Source organism: Stegostoma tigrinum, chromosome 1 (genome assembly GCF_030684315.1).
Source record: "Stegostoma tigrinum isolate sSteTig4 chromosome 1, sSteTig4.hap1, whole genome shotgun sequence".
Classification (NCBI taxonomy): Eukaryota; Metazoa; Chordata; class Chondrichthyes; order Orectolobiformes; family Stegostomatidae; genus Stegostoma; species Stegostoma tigrinum.
This window is the reverse complement of record NC_081354.1, coordinates 13,442,623-13,462,082: the sequence shown is the minus strand read 5'-3', so window position 1 is coordinate 13,462,082 and position 19,460 is coordinate 13,442,623. Positions and strand designations below refer to the sequence as shown.

Genomic DNA, 19,460 nt, shown 5'->3' with positions numbered 1-19,460 from the left:
TGGTCAAGGAAATTTAAGAGGAGATTTTTCAGGTTCACAAAAGTCCATCCTATTGACAATTCAAGGTTCTTCCCCTCCATCCCTGACTACCGTTCTTCTGACCACATCCACCTCTATCTGCAAAAGTGCACTTGATTACACACTACCTCACACCCTCAGTACCCTGCAATCCTGGGTGCTGGGTGTTCCTTCTAGCCATGCACTGCCAAGTGCTCCTGCTAGGTGGCACCTCTGCCCTCATGGTCCAGTCAAAGGCCTCCTATCACTGCCTGATTGGCATTGGATTGGAGGACTCTCTCTGGGAGAGGCAGTACAGCTTGCTAGCTGGCTGATGAAAACCTTTACTCCTCAACAAGATCCCACCCTTCAACACAGTTCACAACAGTGTCTCCAATCATAATTCCTCTTCAAGGATTTGTAAATTTAAATGAGAAGGTTTGTGATCAAAGTTGTTGTAAGCCGGAATTCTAGGGGAGGTCATGGCCTAGTGGTATTATCGTTGGACTATTAATCCAGAGACCCAGATAATGTACTAGGGACCTGGGTTCAAATCCTGCCACAGCAGATGGTGGAATTTGAATTCAATAAAAAATCTGGAATTAAGGGCCTAATGATGACCATGAAATCATCATCAATCGTTAGGAAAACCCTGTCTGGTTCACTAATGTCCTTTAGGGAATGAACCTACCATCCTTACGACTCCAGACCTATAGTGACGTGGTTGACTCTTAGCACCCCTCTGGGCAAGTGACACCCTCATCCTGTGCATGAATTTTTTTAAAAATCCACTACTTGAAAGGGTGGAGTCAGGAGATGCAATGACAAAGTTCAAAATGAAATTAGTAAATATATGAAGAGGAATTATTTTTGGGGGGGAAGACAAGGCGAGTGAGACAAACTCAACATCACTTTTTAAAGAATGGCAAAGAATAATGAGCTAAATGATCTATGTATGGATAGTGGGCAGAGCAAGTGATTGGGAGTGGGGATGGGATGTGGGCCAGGTATATTAAAGGCTGTTAAAGTTGAAAATGGGCCTCTCGATCTTCACCTAACATTTGCATCAGTCTCGTGACGGAATCACCAGATCTCCCTGCAGGAGACATCACTCTCAGTGATCCCTAATTCAATTTGCAATCGAGCTGCACAATTTAATCATACTGATTCACACTGCAGTGCTGGACCAATGTGAGCAGCCGAAACATCCGCTGTTGTGTCAGGTTAGTCTTTGTGTCGTAAATCTGTGGGGTGCAGCAACATGACATGAGCTTGATTTCTTTCTCAATCAGTAGCAAACTGTAATGCAGCTAATGTCAGCAACTGTGTCACAGTGTTTAAATGCCAGTTAATCTCCTAACATCTTCTAGATACTGAACTAAACCAATGTAATCTGAAAGTACGATATAGATTATGCATGGCCCCTGGAGTCCATAATACATACTTCCAGCACAAGCCTGGTAGGAGCTAAATAAGATTTTTTGCAAAAGAATAGCTGTCACTGCAGAGATGGAGGGATTTAGGAATAGAATTTCAGAATACTGCACTGAGAAGACTGAAGGCATAATTGTAAATAGTAACAAGCTTTACAGGAAGCTAAGGTAGGCAGTGTTACTAGCGGAGGTTCCAGATCAAAACAGGAATGGGAATCGCCATGGCATGATTTCTGAAGGGATTGCACATTTTGTGAGTATTGCACCTTCAGAGACAAAATTAAGTGAAGAATAGGCTCAAGTTGTATTCACCTACAAAATACCAGAAACTGAACTTCACAGTAAGTAAATTTATTGAAGTTTGAAATGCATCACAGGGAGGCAATCATGCTCACTATTAAGTGCAAGTCATTCCTTAACCCCCACTTCTTTTGCAAATTTAGGTCATCAGTACTTAAAGTCGTTCAAATTCTATGCTTGGAATCAATTTGAATGTTCTTTTTAATGGCCTTCTCATTCATATAATCTACTTTACTTGATGTACCAGTAGCTATATAGTGGCAGAGTATGGTGCATTATACAAAATAGCAGCCTTGAAGGGACTTCAATGAGGAAAGGAAAGATTCTTTCTCACAAACTTGCCGACAGTGACTCACTTAGACAATACCAAAACCCGACAGCCCACCTGTTAATCTCACCCTACGTAATTCCAACTGCAGCAACAAAAGACAATATCATCAGAATCGAAGAGAATCTATGAAATCTACAATTAGTTACCTTTGCACTTCTAAATGTAGTCAAGTTATCTCCATTACTTTTTCTTACGAACCATCACGTCAGAAACAAGAATACGGACACTTTGATAATATAAAGATTCATGAGCAAAAGAACACATTGATTTGAAACCCTTCAGTGTTACAAAAATCAACACCATAACCTTTGAGAAATTAATGTTTCTCTTCCATCCATATTAATCAACCAATATCAACTGTGACACAAACCAATTGTGCTTGTGACCACTCATGCCACCTCTCAGGGGTTGGTCTGGCTCTGTGACATCTGTGAGTGGTGGGGATGAGAGTTCTGCTGTGCTCTCTTGTTTGAACTTGACTGTGTTATTACATAGCAGTGACATACGTTTCAGACCCCTTGGAGGACCCTCGAGGAGCACCACTACTTTGTGGGCTGCACTTTGCAAACCACAGCTTTCTTAGTTTCTCCCATGCGCGCTTTGGCTCCAGATTCTTGCCAGACCACTCCTACACTTTGCTGCTGGCCATTAGCCACATCACCTCATCCAAACTAAATAAAAGGAACCACATTCATGGCACACAGACAAACAGATACCTGGTACCTTTATGACAAACCAGTAAATCAGTTCTACTTGTATGATGTTATGTAACTGTAAGGGTCCTGTGTTTTAGTGCACTAACTTTATCCAGTTCATGGAAAAAGACCACCTGCACATAGTCTACCTATCAGTGTAACCAGTAAACTACAGGGCAGTGCAGCAAAGAATTGAACAAAATCAGTAACAGGCAGTAAACACCGCCATTGTCTGAAATAGAGGTGACAAAGAGTTATTATTAGGTCTCCTTGATGACAGTTGTATCTAATATAGGGCAATAAAGACCCTGTGTGAAAATTGTTAAGAGTGTTTCTGTTTCCTTGTTAACCCCCACACAACTGAAGAAGCACCATGAGGAGTAAAGAAATTAAATTCAGAGCTGTGTTTCAAAGATTACAAAATAATAGCAGATTACAAAATGAAGATTGTCATGGTGGCTCAGTAGTTGCACTGCTATCTCACAGCACCAAGGATCTGGATTCGATTCCAACTTCGGGTGATGTCTGTATGGAGTTTTCAAATTCCTCCCATGTCTATGTGGGTTTTCTCTGGCTTCCTCCCACAATCCAAAGATGTGCAGGTTAGGCAGATTAGTCATGCTAAATTGCCAATCATGTCCAGGGATGTGCAGGGTAGGTGGATTAGCTGTAGGAAATGTAGGGATAGAGTAGAGGGTGTGGATCTGGTTGGTATGCTCTTCAAAGAGTCAGAATGAGCCAAATGACTTGCTTCCACATAATCGGCATCTATGATTCAATCAACATTTTAGTCTTCACTGGCTTCTTAACCGATTCCAGTCCTTTTGCTTTCAGCAGCCTCATTGTAAGTCCATTGAGATTTTATGGAACTTCAGCCAACAGCATGTCATGGTACCTCGTTTACATTAGCTCAAAGCTGGTGTGCACCAGTTGATTTTGTGCAGTTGGGTGACCACCACAGTCATTTTGTTCACCTCTATGGTCCAAACTAGTGGAGCAGGAGAATGGAGTTGTGGAAAGAATGTAGACCTGCAAGGATGAGGCAGTGGTTCAGAGGCGGTAGCGGGTAGGGAGGAAATGTGGAAGGTGTTCAGGGGCTTGGAAGAATGGAAGAGGGATCCGAGGGAGATCAAAGTTAGGGTGTGGGATATGGAGCAGTGAAGGGAGAAGGGTTCAGCTTTCTGGGTGTTTTGTTGTTGGAGGTGGCAATCATTGTAGGAATGAGTTTGATGAAAAGAGTCAATTACAATAAGAAAACAGGATGCCTAGAAGGCATTGCCAGCACTGTCCATGTGTGGATCCATCACAATGTACTGACTGGCACAGTGGGTATAGGACTTTGCGTTCACCGACATCATATCAATTATCCCCACTAAGTGAGATTTTGGGCAATATCATTTACTTGCATAGTTGGGAAGGTCAGCTGAGCTTGCAAGTCCCCGAGTGGCGAGTATAACTCTGGAAACTAACATGGATGCTCAATTTAAAAAGGGAACAAGAAAAAGCACATTTGTTCTAGGGGAGTTGGAAACCTCCTTTATTGTGGAAGAAACAATGTCTGTGAGCCATGAAACATACACTGAGCTCTGTGGCTGAGCTAGGCTGAATGACTAATGATGATTTGTCTGTCAATTAACTGTATAAATTAATAATTTGAAATCAGTGTTACCTGAAATATTTTATAAGTGAAATTTAAACTTGAAAAAATACCTTTGCCATCAGGGCACTCTCAAGTCTCATGTCAATGGAAGTGGAGTTGAGTAGTTAAGTGCTGACAAAGATGCAGAGTCTCTTCATTTGCCTACCCATTCCTGCTACGTTGTTGACTCACTGTATGTTTCACCACTGAAACATCCTCTGTTTTGTGATCATGCGTATATCCCCACATCCCTGGCACCTTAAATTGAAATTGGAATCTTTTGGGAAATGGGGAAAAGCAAGACAGCAGAGATGGCAGAGTGTTCTAGTTCCATCATCAGAAATGGTGTACCACTGGCAAAATTCTTCATCAAATGTTTGATAAGATTATTTTTGAAGTTCCAACAGTTACCATTTTGGGGTAGTCAGCTGGAGCAGTTCAGTGGAATTGGACATGTAGAGGGAGGAACACAATTGCAGTGCTGTGGGTAAGCAGTGGGGGTTGAACAAGACTGGTTGGATTATACTTTCAAAGGACCCAGATAGACAGGATGGGTAAATGGTCTCCTCCTCTGCTGCTCGATTCCTAATATATGATCTGAACTACTTACAAAATTTATAACTATTGACCAAAAGACCACATTGGGATCAAATCACTTGATGTCTTCATGATTTGCAACCCTTTGTACTTGGTTCCCAAGATCTCTCGTCTTCTCAGTTTAACAAAGAGACTGTGTCCCCTCGAACTAGGGGAAGAAAGAATCAGGCTTCAGGTCTGAATGATCATTATTTACTGTTGCTTAAGGGTGGCTGTTATAAATTCTCCCAAGATTGTGGCTTTAAATTGAACATCTGCGCAACAATTTAGAATGTATCTCAACCACAAGCAGTAATACCAGGAGCTCACATACAAGTAGTCAACTGTGGAATTTATACTTTAGGGGTAAGGTTCACAATCTGTTTCAGCAGACTCCATGGATACCAACATTTTATAACAGCAGCTTTCTAATGAGCTCTACTGCACATTATTAATGGAGTGCATTATGGATTTAATCAGCAAGACATGGCAACTGAACAGGAAAATGAAAATATTGCAGAAAATGACTTTATTAAGGAGTGCAGTAAGCTATGCAGGACGAATGCATGTGGAATAATAGGGGAAAGCTTTATTCGAAATCCATCTCCAAATCCTTTCTCTTCTCTTGTCGAAAATGTTGCTATATTTAACTTGAGAGTCTCCGAGCTGCAGTAAACTGAGAAAATTTCCAAATGGGACAGGCACGGAGTGGAAAAGAGCACCCTATCTGCATCCTTATTGGCTGGGGTGGGGATAGAGTGGAGCCAGCTAGTGTTCAGGATGAGGATTAAATCCTTGCCATTCGATCTGATAGTGGGGGCAGTGCAAGATCATGAACCCCTAAATATTCTGAGGAAAATATTTAATCTTCTCATGACTGACTGTTTAAACAATCCTTCCGAGAGATGATGGTATTTGTAGCAAGGCCAGCCGTTACTGCCATAGATTCATACAGCATGAAAACAGACTCCTTGGTCCAACCAGTCCACACCAACCATAATCCTAAACTATGTCCTACCTGCTTTTGGACATTTCGGCGCTCTACACCAGCATCCCACACGATGATAGCATTTCCCCAACAGCTTCAGTACTCAATAGCTCCAATTGCTAATTACCAGACACCATCCCACAACTCACTTGCTTCATCCTCATCCACTTGATTCCATACCCAAAACATTCTGGGTAACAGTGGCAGACCTCCCTCTCTACAGGGGCATTAGTGACACCAAGTACTGGTCGTTTCACTGTCACCGTGACTAACTCAGTCTAGCTTTCAATTCCAGAGTTAACAGTCAAACTTAAATTCCATCAGCACCTTGGGTGGGATTTGAACCCACTTCACTTGGTCTTCAACCTGGTTATTACTAGTCCAGTGACATCATTGTTACACCACTTCCCGATGATAGCTTTGCCTTCGTAGACATCAAGAACTGGGTCACCTCTCATTGCTTTTGCTTTACTTTGACAAATTTTACTTCCACCAAGCCATCAACCTCCCTTCCTCACAAGGTTGCCTCGGTGACAGAGAACAGGTCCATTGGTACCAAGTATCCACTATCATCTTGCCCAAGTGGGCATTATCTATCTAAAAACTTGGACAGCAAGTGGTGGGCACTGGTTTGCCAATTGCCGATTCTCAGTCAGCAGTGCCACCCCCACCACCTCCATTTACCCCACCCCATGTCGTAACTGGGGACCCCCCCAGCTGATGATTCCAATGTATCTCGGGGTTAAAGCAATGTTCAAAATCATCTCAATGTCTCCAAAAATTTACTGCCCTAAAGAAATCGCTCAAGTTCAACAAGAATGAAATAACGCCCTGCTCGGGATATGGCTCATGAATTTAAAAAAGGAAGTGGTCTTTCAGCTTGTCGGATGCTTGTCAGACTTTATAAGTTCAGGTCACAGATTTCTGGAACAGAGAAAGAAAATGATTTCCTCTTGCTCAATTGCTTAGACAGGCTTCAACACAGACTCTGTGCTTTTGCTGATAATGAGAAGAGGTTTCCAGTTACTGCAGAGATCTTTATGTTCCTCACATTTCAGGAATGGGACTTCTTGCCAAATAAAAAACATCAAGTAGAAAAAATGAATCTGTGCAAACGACACTCCGTGTGTGAACACAGCAAGTGGATCTAAGCTTCCAGATTTATGTCTCCTTTTGAAAAGGGAGTTAACACTTGAAATTGGGGAAGTCTTTTCCCCTCAATTTAACTTTTGGGATTTTGTTATTCAGATAATGCACACACAGCACTGCGTTTCATACATGAATGGCCTCACACATGTTCAAAATCGGCAGGATGCCTGCTAACCAACATACCCAAATGCATTCTCGACTGCAAAGTATCTAAATTACATTTTGCAACAGGATGGGTTCCAAAAAATCTTTCATGGTGTTAGTAGCTTTCCTGCTATGTTCATTGAACTCTACTTCCACACTTGTAAATATTAAAAAACATAGCATTTTTGAACGAGATTGAAGGCCAATGAGGGCCATGCAATTTAACTTCACAAAGGGAGGGAGATGTGACTCCAGGTGTCAGCCCCTGTCATGTTTTCCAACTAACACACTTCATGCTTGAATTATGCAGGGCAGGAGACAAACATCAATGGATTTATCCAGCGGACTTCAGTTCGCCAAAAACACAGATACAATAACCTTGCCCAACATACACTTAGTGCTGTGAAACTAGAAACGCTAAAATCAGATCTTCTTTCAGACTTGCTAACACAGGCCAAACACAACACCTGCTAACAGCCTCAATAAATGTTATTTAATCTGAGTATTTAAAAAAAGCTTTCAAAATATGAGCGCCAAATAAATGCTTCACTGCTTGGGATTTCACAGCAAACATTTGTTTTTGGCAAAGTTTCACTTCAATATCTTGAAGTGATGTTAAAAGTTGTAATAATTTTCTCAAAGCATGGCAGGCCCGCCTCTGGAATATTTCAGATTTGAAGACGTGCAGTAATTTGTCTGTGGTTTTACGTATGAGCACAGTTTTAATCAGCCCTAGGGTGCAGGTCAACAACATAAGAGCACAAAGGTGTTTACACAGAGATTAAAGTCATCGAAGAGTCGTCAGCAGACATTTCTTCCAAGAATAGTCTGGTGGATGTCATAAATCATGAAAGCAAAACTCGACTGGCTTTTACTGAAGGCTGTCTTCCAATCAGTGCTCATGTTTGTTGTTTGCCTCAGCCATTATATTCTGCACTTTTGTTTTACGTTTGTAGAATTTAATATAATGAGAACCAGGAGCTGTCAAAGCCCAACAGTGATGACACCATTTGATAGCAGGACCTTTCAAGGGGACGCGCTGTCCTGCTTGTCTTATCACTGGACTATTAATCCAGAGACCCACATAACATTTTGGACCATTTCAAATCCCACCAAGGTGGAGGTAGAGTTTGAATTCAATAAGATGAATTGTTAAAGAAGGAAAAGTCTAACAGTGACTATGAAACCATTGTCAGTCAGAACCCATTTGCTTCTCTAATTCCTTGAGGGAAAGAACTTTGCCATCCTCATCTAATCTGATCTATATGTGAGTTCAAAACCCATTGCAATGTGGTTTACTGTTAATTTCCCTCTGGGCAGTTAGTGGCAGGCAATAAATGCTGGTCTAACCAGCGATGTCCACTTCCTATGAATGAATACTAAAAGAAGCATTGGGCCAATTGTTTGGTATCTCTGGTCATTTGCTTTGTGCTGAGAAACTATAAAACTTGTTCAGTTTTGCACGGTAGTATTACACTATTATCGGTGGAGTGGAAAGCTTTGTAAACATCAAAAAGACAACCTAACGTAACTTGTCTTTGCCAGACCTGTGTGTCCATGCAAGAGTCCAGTCTCTGGTTCCCCTCCTGTTGAGGTAAGTTAGATTGCTTGCATAGGCTGTCAATCTCTTTTCAAAATGTCATTTCACTTTGCAGTGGCAATTGGACCAGGGAATGCAGAAATAATTTTGTCTTCATTTTAATCACTATTGCAGACTCTGATCTGATATTTATATTTGCATTCTGACATTCTGCACTCACATTTGTGTGTGTCACAGTGTAGTAACACCCTCCAGCCATTAGTAGTGCTGCTGTGCTTGCACTAAGGTAACGTGCTGTTACAGTGTGAAAAATGGATAGTTCCCAGCATAAAAGTGGACACAGTTGGTTCTTGTGGCACAATCATATGTCTGTACCTCCAGCCCAGATGAATCCTGGTTCAAAGCCCATCTATCCAGCCATATATCATAACTTCAGAAACAAAAATACCTGGAAAAGCTCAGCAGGTCTGGCAGTCCAGAGGAAGGGTCACTAGTCTTGAAACATTAACTCTGATTTCTCTCCACAAATGCTGCCAGGTCTGTTGAGCATTTACAGCATCCGCTGTTCTTTTAGATGAATAAGTTGATTAAAAATATCTAAACTGGACTAATAGGATAACTCGAGCAAACATTTGCTGAGGGGGACATGGTAGTGGCAATGTTACCTAGAGCAGACATTCCTGGTGGAGCTTACATTCAAACCAATAAAAAACCTAACTAGCCTCAGAGATGCTGACCACACAACTGTCATTGATTGTTGTAAAGACCAATCCAGTTCTCTGATGCTTATCAGTGTACCTGTATTGTGAGGCAATTGTAATAAATTGCTACATGCAAACCGTCCCCAACTTATAACCAGGCATAAACATTGTTATAACACAAGCATCAATGTATGGGGCAAGGACATGTTACTCCCTCAGTAGTTAATAGAATCCTTTACAAACACAAAACCAGCTTTCAAGTTCCACCAGCTCATGGTGTGCCATACACACAGGACGGATTGATTAAAGAGAAAATATCTCAGTGGATCCAGGCATTTACAATGAAAGTGCTTGATAGATAACATTCACAGATGTAAGCAGTGAGAAACTGGTCCTTTGTGGTAATGAAGAGTTGATAATAACAAATTGGCTGATGTTTCATCTCCCAGGAAGTAAAGGAAATCAGTTAGCAGTGAGAAGTGAAAATGGTCTGTCAGTTCATCAGCACCCACTTTGTACCATCTCTCAAAACTTGTAATATGTTGTATCATATTTTAGAACATGGAAAATAAGAGCAGGAGTAGGCCTTTCAGCCATTTGAACCTATTCCATATTTCAATATGATCCTGTCTGATCATCAAACTCAATCCCCTGTTCTTGCTGTCTCCTTATAACTTTGATCCCTTTAGCCCTAAGAACTATATCTAAATCCTTCCTGAAAACATTCAATGTTTTGGCCTCAACCGCTTTTTGTGGCAGAGAATTGCACAGGCTCATCACTCTGATTAAGAAATTTCTCCTCATTTCAGTCCTAAATGGTCTATCTTGCATCCTTAGACTATGACTTCCAATTCTGGATACCTGGTTATCGGGAACATAATTCCTGAGTTTACCCTGTCTAGTTCTATTAGAATTTTACAAGTCTCTATGAAATAACCCGTCATTTTTCTAACTTCCAATTGATGCAGTCTTAACTGATCAAGTCTCTCTTCATTTGTAAGCCTTGCATTCGCAGGAATGTGTCTGGAAAATACTTGTTGCAATTCCTGTATAGCCAGAACATCCTTCATCAGATAGGGAGACCAAAACTGAACACAATAGGGACAGCACAGTGACTCAGTGGTTAGCACTGGTGCCTCACAGCGCCAGGGACCTGGGTTTGATTCCACCCTTAGGCAACTGTCTGTGTGAACGTTGCATGTTCTCCCTGTGTCTGTGTGGGTTTTGCTGGGTACTCCGGTTTCTTCTCACAGTTCAAAGAGGTACATGGTAGGTGGATTGGCCATGCTAAACTGCCCATAGGGTTCAGGGATGTGTAAGTTAGGTGCATTAGCCATGGGAGATGTAGAGTTAAGGGGGAATCGGTCTGGGTGGGAAGCTGTTTGGAGGCCCAATGATGACATGATGGGCTGAATGACCTATTTCCTCATTGTCAGGATTCTACGGAATACTCCAGCAGTGAATAATTAAGCTGTACAACATGCCATAACAGATAGTCTGAACAGATTCAGTGTCTCTTTGTATGACAGTCCTACTATCCCAGGATGAGCACTCCATTCCTATTTGGAACATTGTTTGCCGATTGCTGGCTTTGGAAAACTCAGTTTAGCAGACCCTTGCTCTCATATTTCTTGCTGATGTATTATGAAGATTAGTGAGACAAAAAAAAATCCATCACTGCAATCTGCAGTACATTGCAAAATGCAACTATAAAACATTTCCACTACTGCGCAAAACTAAAAGCAGCTTGGCTTTTAAGTCTCATTTATATTAGATAGTTATGCATAAAAATCTGATTTGTTTGATGTTCTTTCATTGTTCTATACAGAAATGCTAATAACTCACGTCCGGCATTAGAGGTTGCATTGTATAAGCTGTTACTATTGAATAAATCCTCTCATGAACATTAGGCATTGGGCCAAACTATATCTAAATTCTTTCTTGCTGCACATCTATTTGTTTCTAAATGGGCAGTCGTAATGGGGTCACATTGCTGTTGACTTTTCCCTATCACAGGATATCTGGTGTGCTGAGACAATTTGGGGTAAACAGCCAGTATGTGTGAAAGTGTCAAAGGTAGCAGTTGTAAGGCTGACAATTGTAAGTTAGCAATAGACACACCACCACTGTCATGAATCAATGTAAACTCTCTTACCGGGTGTTACCGCTATGTTGCTAATAGATCGGTCTTCACCCTGCTGGTTGATAGCTTCACACATGTATTCGCCAGCATGCGACGGCTTCACTTTCCTGATCAGAAGTTCTGATTCCTTCCTGTAAAGGGAGGCAAAGGTCAAATTCACTTCTGGGAAGATAACAGGAGGAAAGCAACCCCAATATGAGCTGAATGGCAGTTGTTGAGAAGTTACCAGGTCTTCCTGCAGTGGAGTGAGGTATTCCTGAGGCTCAGCTGTGAATATAAGAACTAAAACAAGAGGAGCAGAAGACTAACGCTTCAGATTGTCACATCTACTCTGCATCCGATGTGATCATGGCTGATCTTGAGCTTCAATCCCATTTCCCTATGACCTCTTGATGGCCTGAGAGACCAAAAATCTGTCACAACAGCAGAAGAAATAGGAGCAGCAGTAGGCCATTTAGCCTGACTAGCCTGTTCCAGTCAATAAGATCATAGAACATAGAACATAGAACATAGAACAGTACAGCACAGAACAGGCCCTTCAGCCCACGATGTTGTGCCGACCATTGATCCTCATGTATGCACCCTCAAATTTCTGTGACCATATACATGTCCAGCAGTCTCTTAAATGACCCCAATGACCTTGCTTCCACAACTGCTGCTGGCAACGCATTCCATGCTCTCACAACTCTCTGCATAAAGAACCTGCCTCTGACATCCCCTCTATACTTTCCACCCACGAGCTTAAAACTATGACCCCTCGTGCTAGCCAAGAAGATGCTAAAGTCTCAAATGCGCAAACCACTGCATGTCACCTATGGGCAAATGAAGCAGCAAATAAAAACACAGGGAAAATCTAAGGGAGTTGCAGCCAGTAGGAAACACTGCCACACATAATATGGCTGATCTCATGTGGCCTTGGCTGCATTTTTCTGCCTCAACTCCCTTGTCAAACAAAAAAGTTATCCAGCTCCACATTTTTGTCTGTTTGATGTGGGTATTGCTGGCTGGGAGAACGTTTGTTGCCCATACCTGGTTGCTGTTGGGTATATTCAATGCCTCAGCCTCCACTGCTCAATGGAAAATAGAATGCCAACAATTATTGATCCTCACAGAGATGAAATTCTCCCCTATCTTGATGGAGTGAACATCAAAGGTCTTTTCCCTAAGGTGGAGGAGGGCAAAATGTGGGGGTGTGGGGGACGGGTGTATATTTTTAAGGCGAGAGGAGAAAGATTTCGAAAAGATGTGGGGGCAACATTTTTTACACAGTGTGGTTCATGTGAGGGATGAACTGCCATGAGCTGGTGGCTGCCGGTACAGTTATAGTGTTTAAGAGATATTTGGGTAAGTACATGAATAGGAAAGGTTTGGAGGGATATGGGCCAAAAGCAGGAAAATGGGAGTAGTTTAGTTTGGGAACATGGTTTGCATGGACTAGTTGCACCAAAGGGTCTGTTTCCATGTTGTATGACTCTATGATTCTGTCTTAAATAGGAAACCCTTCCAGATTGCCTCCTCATTCTAGCTTCCCCCTCTGGGGGAGACATCCTTTCAGCACTTACACTGTCAAGCCCACTCAGAATCTTGCATATTTCAAGAAAGAACACTGCCCATTCTGCTGAACTTTGATGGCACTGGGCTCAACTGTTCCTCATAGTGATTCCCCTTCAACCCAAGAATCTGCCAAGTGAGCCTTCTCTGAATTACTTAACCTTTTGATTGACAAGAGAGTTGAGGGTTATGCAGACAGGCAGAAAAGTGAAGTTAAGTATATATCCCTCCTTAAATAAGGAGACCAAAGCAGTGTACAGTCCTCTCAACGTGGTCTCAAACAAATCCTCCTGCAGAGAGAATTGAATGGGTGTTACTAGGCTTCTCTGCAGGAGTTAGGATCATGTTCTACACTGCTGTGTCAGCAATCGTAAAAATGGCAAGTGCTGCAGAGCCAAAATATTCATCACCTAATGTACTATGGGCCACTTAGATAACAGTAAATTACTTAAATAATTTCACAGCTAAAAATTAAGCTTGCCATTCAGTTTAATTCTCGGCCTTTAAGCACGACAGGATTAATTTTATGTTGCAATGTTGCAGTTTGCACTGATACTCGAATCTTGCAGCTCAGAAAGGTATCTCAATAAGGCCTCCAGCAAAGACTCACACCAATCATGAGGAGGTGGTTTGCTTAAGATATGCTCCGAGCTTGGGCTTGAACCCTTATGGGGAGTATACAAAACAATTAATCCCATGCCTAACTGAGGGACATGCACTTGATGCTAACACTTTATGACAAACATAGGAAAATTCTCCAGCTCTGACATCTTTCACTGCTGTACTGCCTCTCTCTAAAATTGGCTCATTGTTAATCACTTTTTATAAAGAACTAGATCTCTGTAGCAGTCTAATTTTTATAAAGCAGTTTAATGGAAAGGGCTTCAAGCCCAAATCTGTTTAGCTTTAAGCATTCTAGCATGTTTCAGCTTTTCTTGCTTTCCAATTTACCTTCTCCCTCTCGGGTGGGTGAGATTCAAATCGTCATTTTTGTCCCCTCCTCCACCAACTCAGTGGAGAGTAGGAATGCGTGAACATGCACATATTCTGTGCACCTGTATACGTGAAAAATTTAAATATAAATACTAGCTAATTGCAGAAGCAAAGCCACATCCCACAGCTCAGTAGCACAGCAGACTGTGTGCCAACTCAAAGATGAAGAAAGACAGTCCTTATCCCTACTGTGAGATGTATGAAGGGTTACATTTAACATGAAATATTAATAATATTCTTTTTGTGAATCATTTATAAATTTACGTTCACTTGGTACTTTCAGTAGACACAATGGGGTAATACATCCTTGAAACTTTTGGGGAATGGTAGGGGAAGGGATAGAATCTCACTGATATTAAATCTTTGCTGCTTAATGTTTGACACAAATTTAGGAGACAAATTCACTTCCAAAGCTTCTTGCGAGCACTTTGCACAAGCTGTTTATCAGCAGGTGTTGGGAGCCTTTGAGTTTTCAGTTCCAATTTGATCTGGAGAGAACGGATCCAGTCAGTTGCCTATCTGAATATGAGCAGATCGGATGTCAAAACACAGCATCAGTGGGCCACTGCATACAATATTGGTCATGACGGCACTCACACACCTTTCAACATACTCAACGGGGTGGTGACTTATTAAAACAGATATTAGTGTGAGCTCAAGTGTGAAACCAAATCAATTTAGTCGCCCATTAGAAAGTCTATAGCAGAGATGTATGTGTTTGTGTTTAAAGAGAGGGAGGAAAACAATGCAGCAACATATTGTTATCACACTGTAACAGAACTGAGTGGGAATTATGTGGGAGTGTTTCTGATCTAAGACTAACTTTCCTCAGGTGTTGCAGAGATTCCTGTCATTCCTTAATCAGAGAAAATTCTTCAAGTGAGAAAGATAAAAGGGATAAGTACTTTTGTTTAACAGCACCTTGCAACGTAGGACTGGTCCCCACAGAGTTTCTGAAAATGAGTAAGGGCCACAAAATTGCTATTTACTTGGAGTCCAGTCTAAAGTAGTCCCCTTTTTAAGTCCTGGGTGTCAATTCACATTTAAATGACTGAAATACTTGTTTAAAGTGATTCGAAGGAAGAGAACGTCACCTCTGAATCAACAAATTCTGGGTTTGAGAACCACTCCAGAGGCTAGACTCACCATTCCAGCACAGTACTGAGGGATAACCACATGGCTGCAGCTGGCACCTTTCAGATAAGACATCAAGCTAAGGTCCAGTCTGTCCTCGCATAACAGTTACTTCGGCTTTAATCAAAAAACAGAGAGGTTCTCACAGATGTCCTGGCCTATATTTGTCCCTCAACCTACACATGATGACAGACTATCTGAACATAATCACTTGTTGTGTGAAGGATCATACTATGTACAATTTGGCAGCCAGATTACAACAGTGATGACCCTTCCTAAGTATTTTACATTAGTTGTAAAGTACTTTGGGAAATCCTGTGGTCATGAAAAGCATCATATTAATAAAGGTCTCATATTTTTCACAATATCCTTTGGAATCACCTATAAGAATTATTAAATTGTTCTTACTTTGTTCACTGCATGATTAAATTTTGTTTCAATTTGTAAGCTCTTGCCACAGGCAAAACACTTGTTTCATGTGTGCTAAATTGGTTAATTCCAACCAAACAAGTGACCGGGGTGCTACCATTCACCTCTGTGTCTATGGGCTGAGAAAAGGAAACACAAGCCTATGTTATCATTCCTCATTACTATCTAGTGATATCATGTACTTGATGACAAAATAAATAGGTCTTCCTGTGCAATGCCATCTTAGACAAATATCATAGTGGCAATTACTATTTCATCACATATGGAAGAAAGCTATTTGAGCATTTATGGGAGGCAAGTTAAAGCAGAGAATTTCAAGAAAGAAAATTGGAACAGTATGCAACATCCATTGAACTCAGATTTCTTAATTTACCCTGGCCATCAAATCACAGAATGGCAACAGCACAGGAGAGAGCCATTCATCCCTACACCTCTGTGTTGGGTCTCAGTAAGTTACACAATATATCCCACTCCTCTATCTTTTTGGGATAACCCTGAATTCTTTTCTCCTCTTCAGATAATCATTTGATTCCCTTTCAAAAAGTATGATTGAATCGACCCAACCATGCTCTTGGACAGCGCATTCCAAATCCTCAATGTTCACAACATTTTTACATTGCCTTCTGCCAAATCATCTTAAATCCTCTGATCTTAACCTTTCTGCCAATGTCAACAGATTCTCCTCAGCTACTCATGCCCTGCACTTCACTGATTTAGTTGCTCTTAATCAACCCATTCAGACATGTTGTGGGATATCTCTGGGGTAGGCAGGGCTTGAGCCTAGACTTTTTGATCCAGAGCTACAGAATGCGAGAGCCTTCTTTAAATTCCATCATAAACCATGGTGGGATTGAACCCATGACCCCAGGACATTAGACTGAGCCTCTGGATTGTTAGCTTAGTACAGATACCACTATGCAACCATTGCCCTCAAAGCCACAATGACCAACGAGGCCGTATTTTTAACCAACATGTTCAGACATGTTATGTCTAGAGGGAGCAGCACTTACATAAGAACCTAAGAACATAAGAACTAGGAGCAGGAGTAGGCCGTCCGGTCCTTTGAGCCCGCTCCACCTTTCAATAAGATCATGGCTGATCTTTTCATGGACGCAGATCCACTTACCCTCATTCTCACCGTATCCCTTAATTCCTTTATTGCTCAAAAAAGACTACCTTAGCTTTAAAAATGATAATGAAGTGGCGTCAATTACATCACTGGGCAAGGATGATTGAACCTGGATCTTCTAGGCCAAAAGATGGAGACACGATCACTCCACCAGAAGAGACCTAGCTTTACCAACATATCCTTGTACGTGAAGTTTTTCAACCCTGGTACAAAACTGCTCAGATTAATTTAGCTGTAGAACTTGTTAAGACGAGAAATGTCTCACAGCTATCCCTCCCACACTGCTCCTGCAAAGATGATATCAGCATTCACTGTTTGAGCAACACATTCCAAAATCAATAACAAGCCAATTTTTTTTTTAAAAAATGCATGTTAATATTAATGAGTTTTTATAAGGCAGTGATTTTTCCTGTAATTCGATGTAAGAGAACAGAATGGTGATAGGTACTGCCAGTCCTGCACTGCAAATCAATAGCTCTTTAACTCCATCATGCACCATCTTCAGATAGAAATGATAATGGAACTGTAACACTGTATTATTACATAAAGTTCTCTTTTATGAGCACATATAATCCCTTCATGAGTGTAAGCCAGTAACTTAGTTTTGGAGGTCAGGATAACAAACAGTGAAACTTTATACAAAGTGTGGAGCTGGAGGAACACAGCAGGCCAGGCAGCATCAGAGGAGCAGGAAAGTCGATATTTTGAGTCAGGACCCTTCTTCAGAAAAGGTCCTTTTTTCTGAAGAAGGTTCCCGACTCGAAACATCAGCTTTCCTGCTCCTCTGATGCTGCCTGAACTGCTGTGTTCCTCCAGCTCCACACTTTCTTGTCTCTGACTCCAGCATCTGCAGTTCTTGCTGATTTCTTTAATAACTTCTCAACTATCTTCCATCCGGTTTCTTCATTTGATAATTTTGTTCTTGATCTACCTGTCTCTGTCTGCAAACTAACATTTCTGCTGTTGAAGCCCTCCCTCATCCATCTGATACTGTCCAGACTTCACTATTTCACTGCAGTCCCAGTCTGACTCCATCTAAAATTCAACTGTCTATATCCTAACCCACTGCCCTCTACTTACTGATCTTGGCTTTCAGTCTAACATGACCTCAATTTTGATATTCTCATGTTTAACCTTTTTCTGGTCTCATCCCTTCCAAATCCTGTTGTAGCCACATAAATGTTCCATTCTCCCACTGTTGCTCTCTGTGTCTGTCCACTCTAACTCAATATGAGCATCTGTGCCTTCAGCCATACTGACCCTAAGCTGTGACATTCCGTCCCTGATAGTCGCTGCCTTTCTATCCCCATTTAAGGCATTTTTCAAAGTCTCTTCCTCTCTCTGACTAAGGTTTTAATCTCCCCAAGCATTGTGAGACATGAGAGAATGAGGATTTTGTCAATAAGCGATTAAATGCCAGAACACAGAGAATTAATTGAGGGTACGGCCTACTTCATTGACATTGTCTATGTTCTACCTCACCTCCAAGTAGGTCTCCACACGGCCCGGCCACAATTCTGGCCCCTGCCACTGTCACCCCAGCTCTTCCCAGCCAGGGAAGACCAAGTGGTAATGGTGGAGGCCCCCAAGCTAATGAGACAGATCAAGATGGGATTTGGAGATCTGGAGGGAAACCAAATGAGATCTGACAGAAGCAGATTGGCTATCTGTTTTACAGCCCGCCCAATTTTGAAGTCAAATCCAATGGCTCTGAGGAAGAGTCACCAGACCCTAAACGTTAGTTCTGATTTTTTTTCTTTACGAGTGTTGCCAGACCTGCTGAGCTTTTCTGGCAACTTCTGTTTTGTTTCCAATGGGTGTCATAATGGTGCCAAAGCCTCAGTTTCTTTAGACATGTTAGATTACTATCGTTTCCTGTAATGAAGTTGAAGATGACACTGGGCAATTCATCTGTTAGCTAAACAGCATAATAATCAGCATGTTTTGTTTGAAAGATTTTCTTTACTCTGAAGTCTGATTCAGCAGGTTTCTAAAAGCAAAAAAGCAAGCAATTTATAGGGTGAAACAGAAGATAATATTTCAGGGAATGTTCAGAAAAGTTGTATTATCAATCTTATCAAAATTGCATGAGGCAAATCTCAGAGACTTGTAAACGTCAACCTTAAATCACCACCCCTCTCAGCTGAAGTCAGAGACTGAGAGAAAGAGGAATGGTCTTTACCTTCTCTATTGGCATTGTGGGTCTACTTACAGTGCATGGTCTGCAGTGGTTCCAGAAGGCAGCTCACCGCCTCCTTCTTAAGGGCAAATAGGGATGGACGATAAATGCTGACCCTGCCTGTGATGCCCGTGTCCCATAAGAACATAGATAAAAGATGAGAAAATATCCGGGGTCCTCTACCGAACAGGGTGCAAATTGGAGTGAAACGGATTACATTATGTTTCAAAACTGTCACTTAATTAAGCAGCATGTTACAGATATTCTTAAAAAAGTACCAACCAAAGTAACAATAGATGTATTCAGCTCTGACTGTGGGAATGAAATATATAAAGGAATGTAAAGCCATAAGCTCCTAGGAAATGGAAGTGAGCAAAGAGACATTTAGAAGCATCAAACAGATTCTCTT

General features: G+C 41.5%; 1 protein-coding gene across 6 annotated transcripts in view; it reads right to left on the bottom strand.

The window, feature by feature from the left end:
* Positions 1 to 19,460, bottom strand: part of nrg1 (neuregulin 1) — a 741,182-nt gene that overhangs the window by 129,296 nt on the left and 592,426 nt on the right. For all 6 annotated transcript variants that reach the window (XM_048529321.2, XM_059652855.1, XM_059652885.1 and 3 more), the window contains one exon: positions 11,649 to 11,767. In XM_048529321.2, coding sequence (XP_048385278.1) covers positions 11,649 to 11,767 — 119 coding nt within the window. The remainder of the gene's footprint in view (positions 1 to 11,648; positions 11,768 to 19,460) is intronic.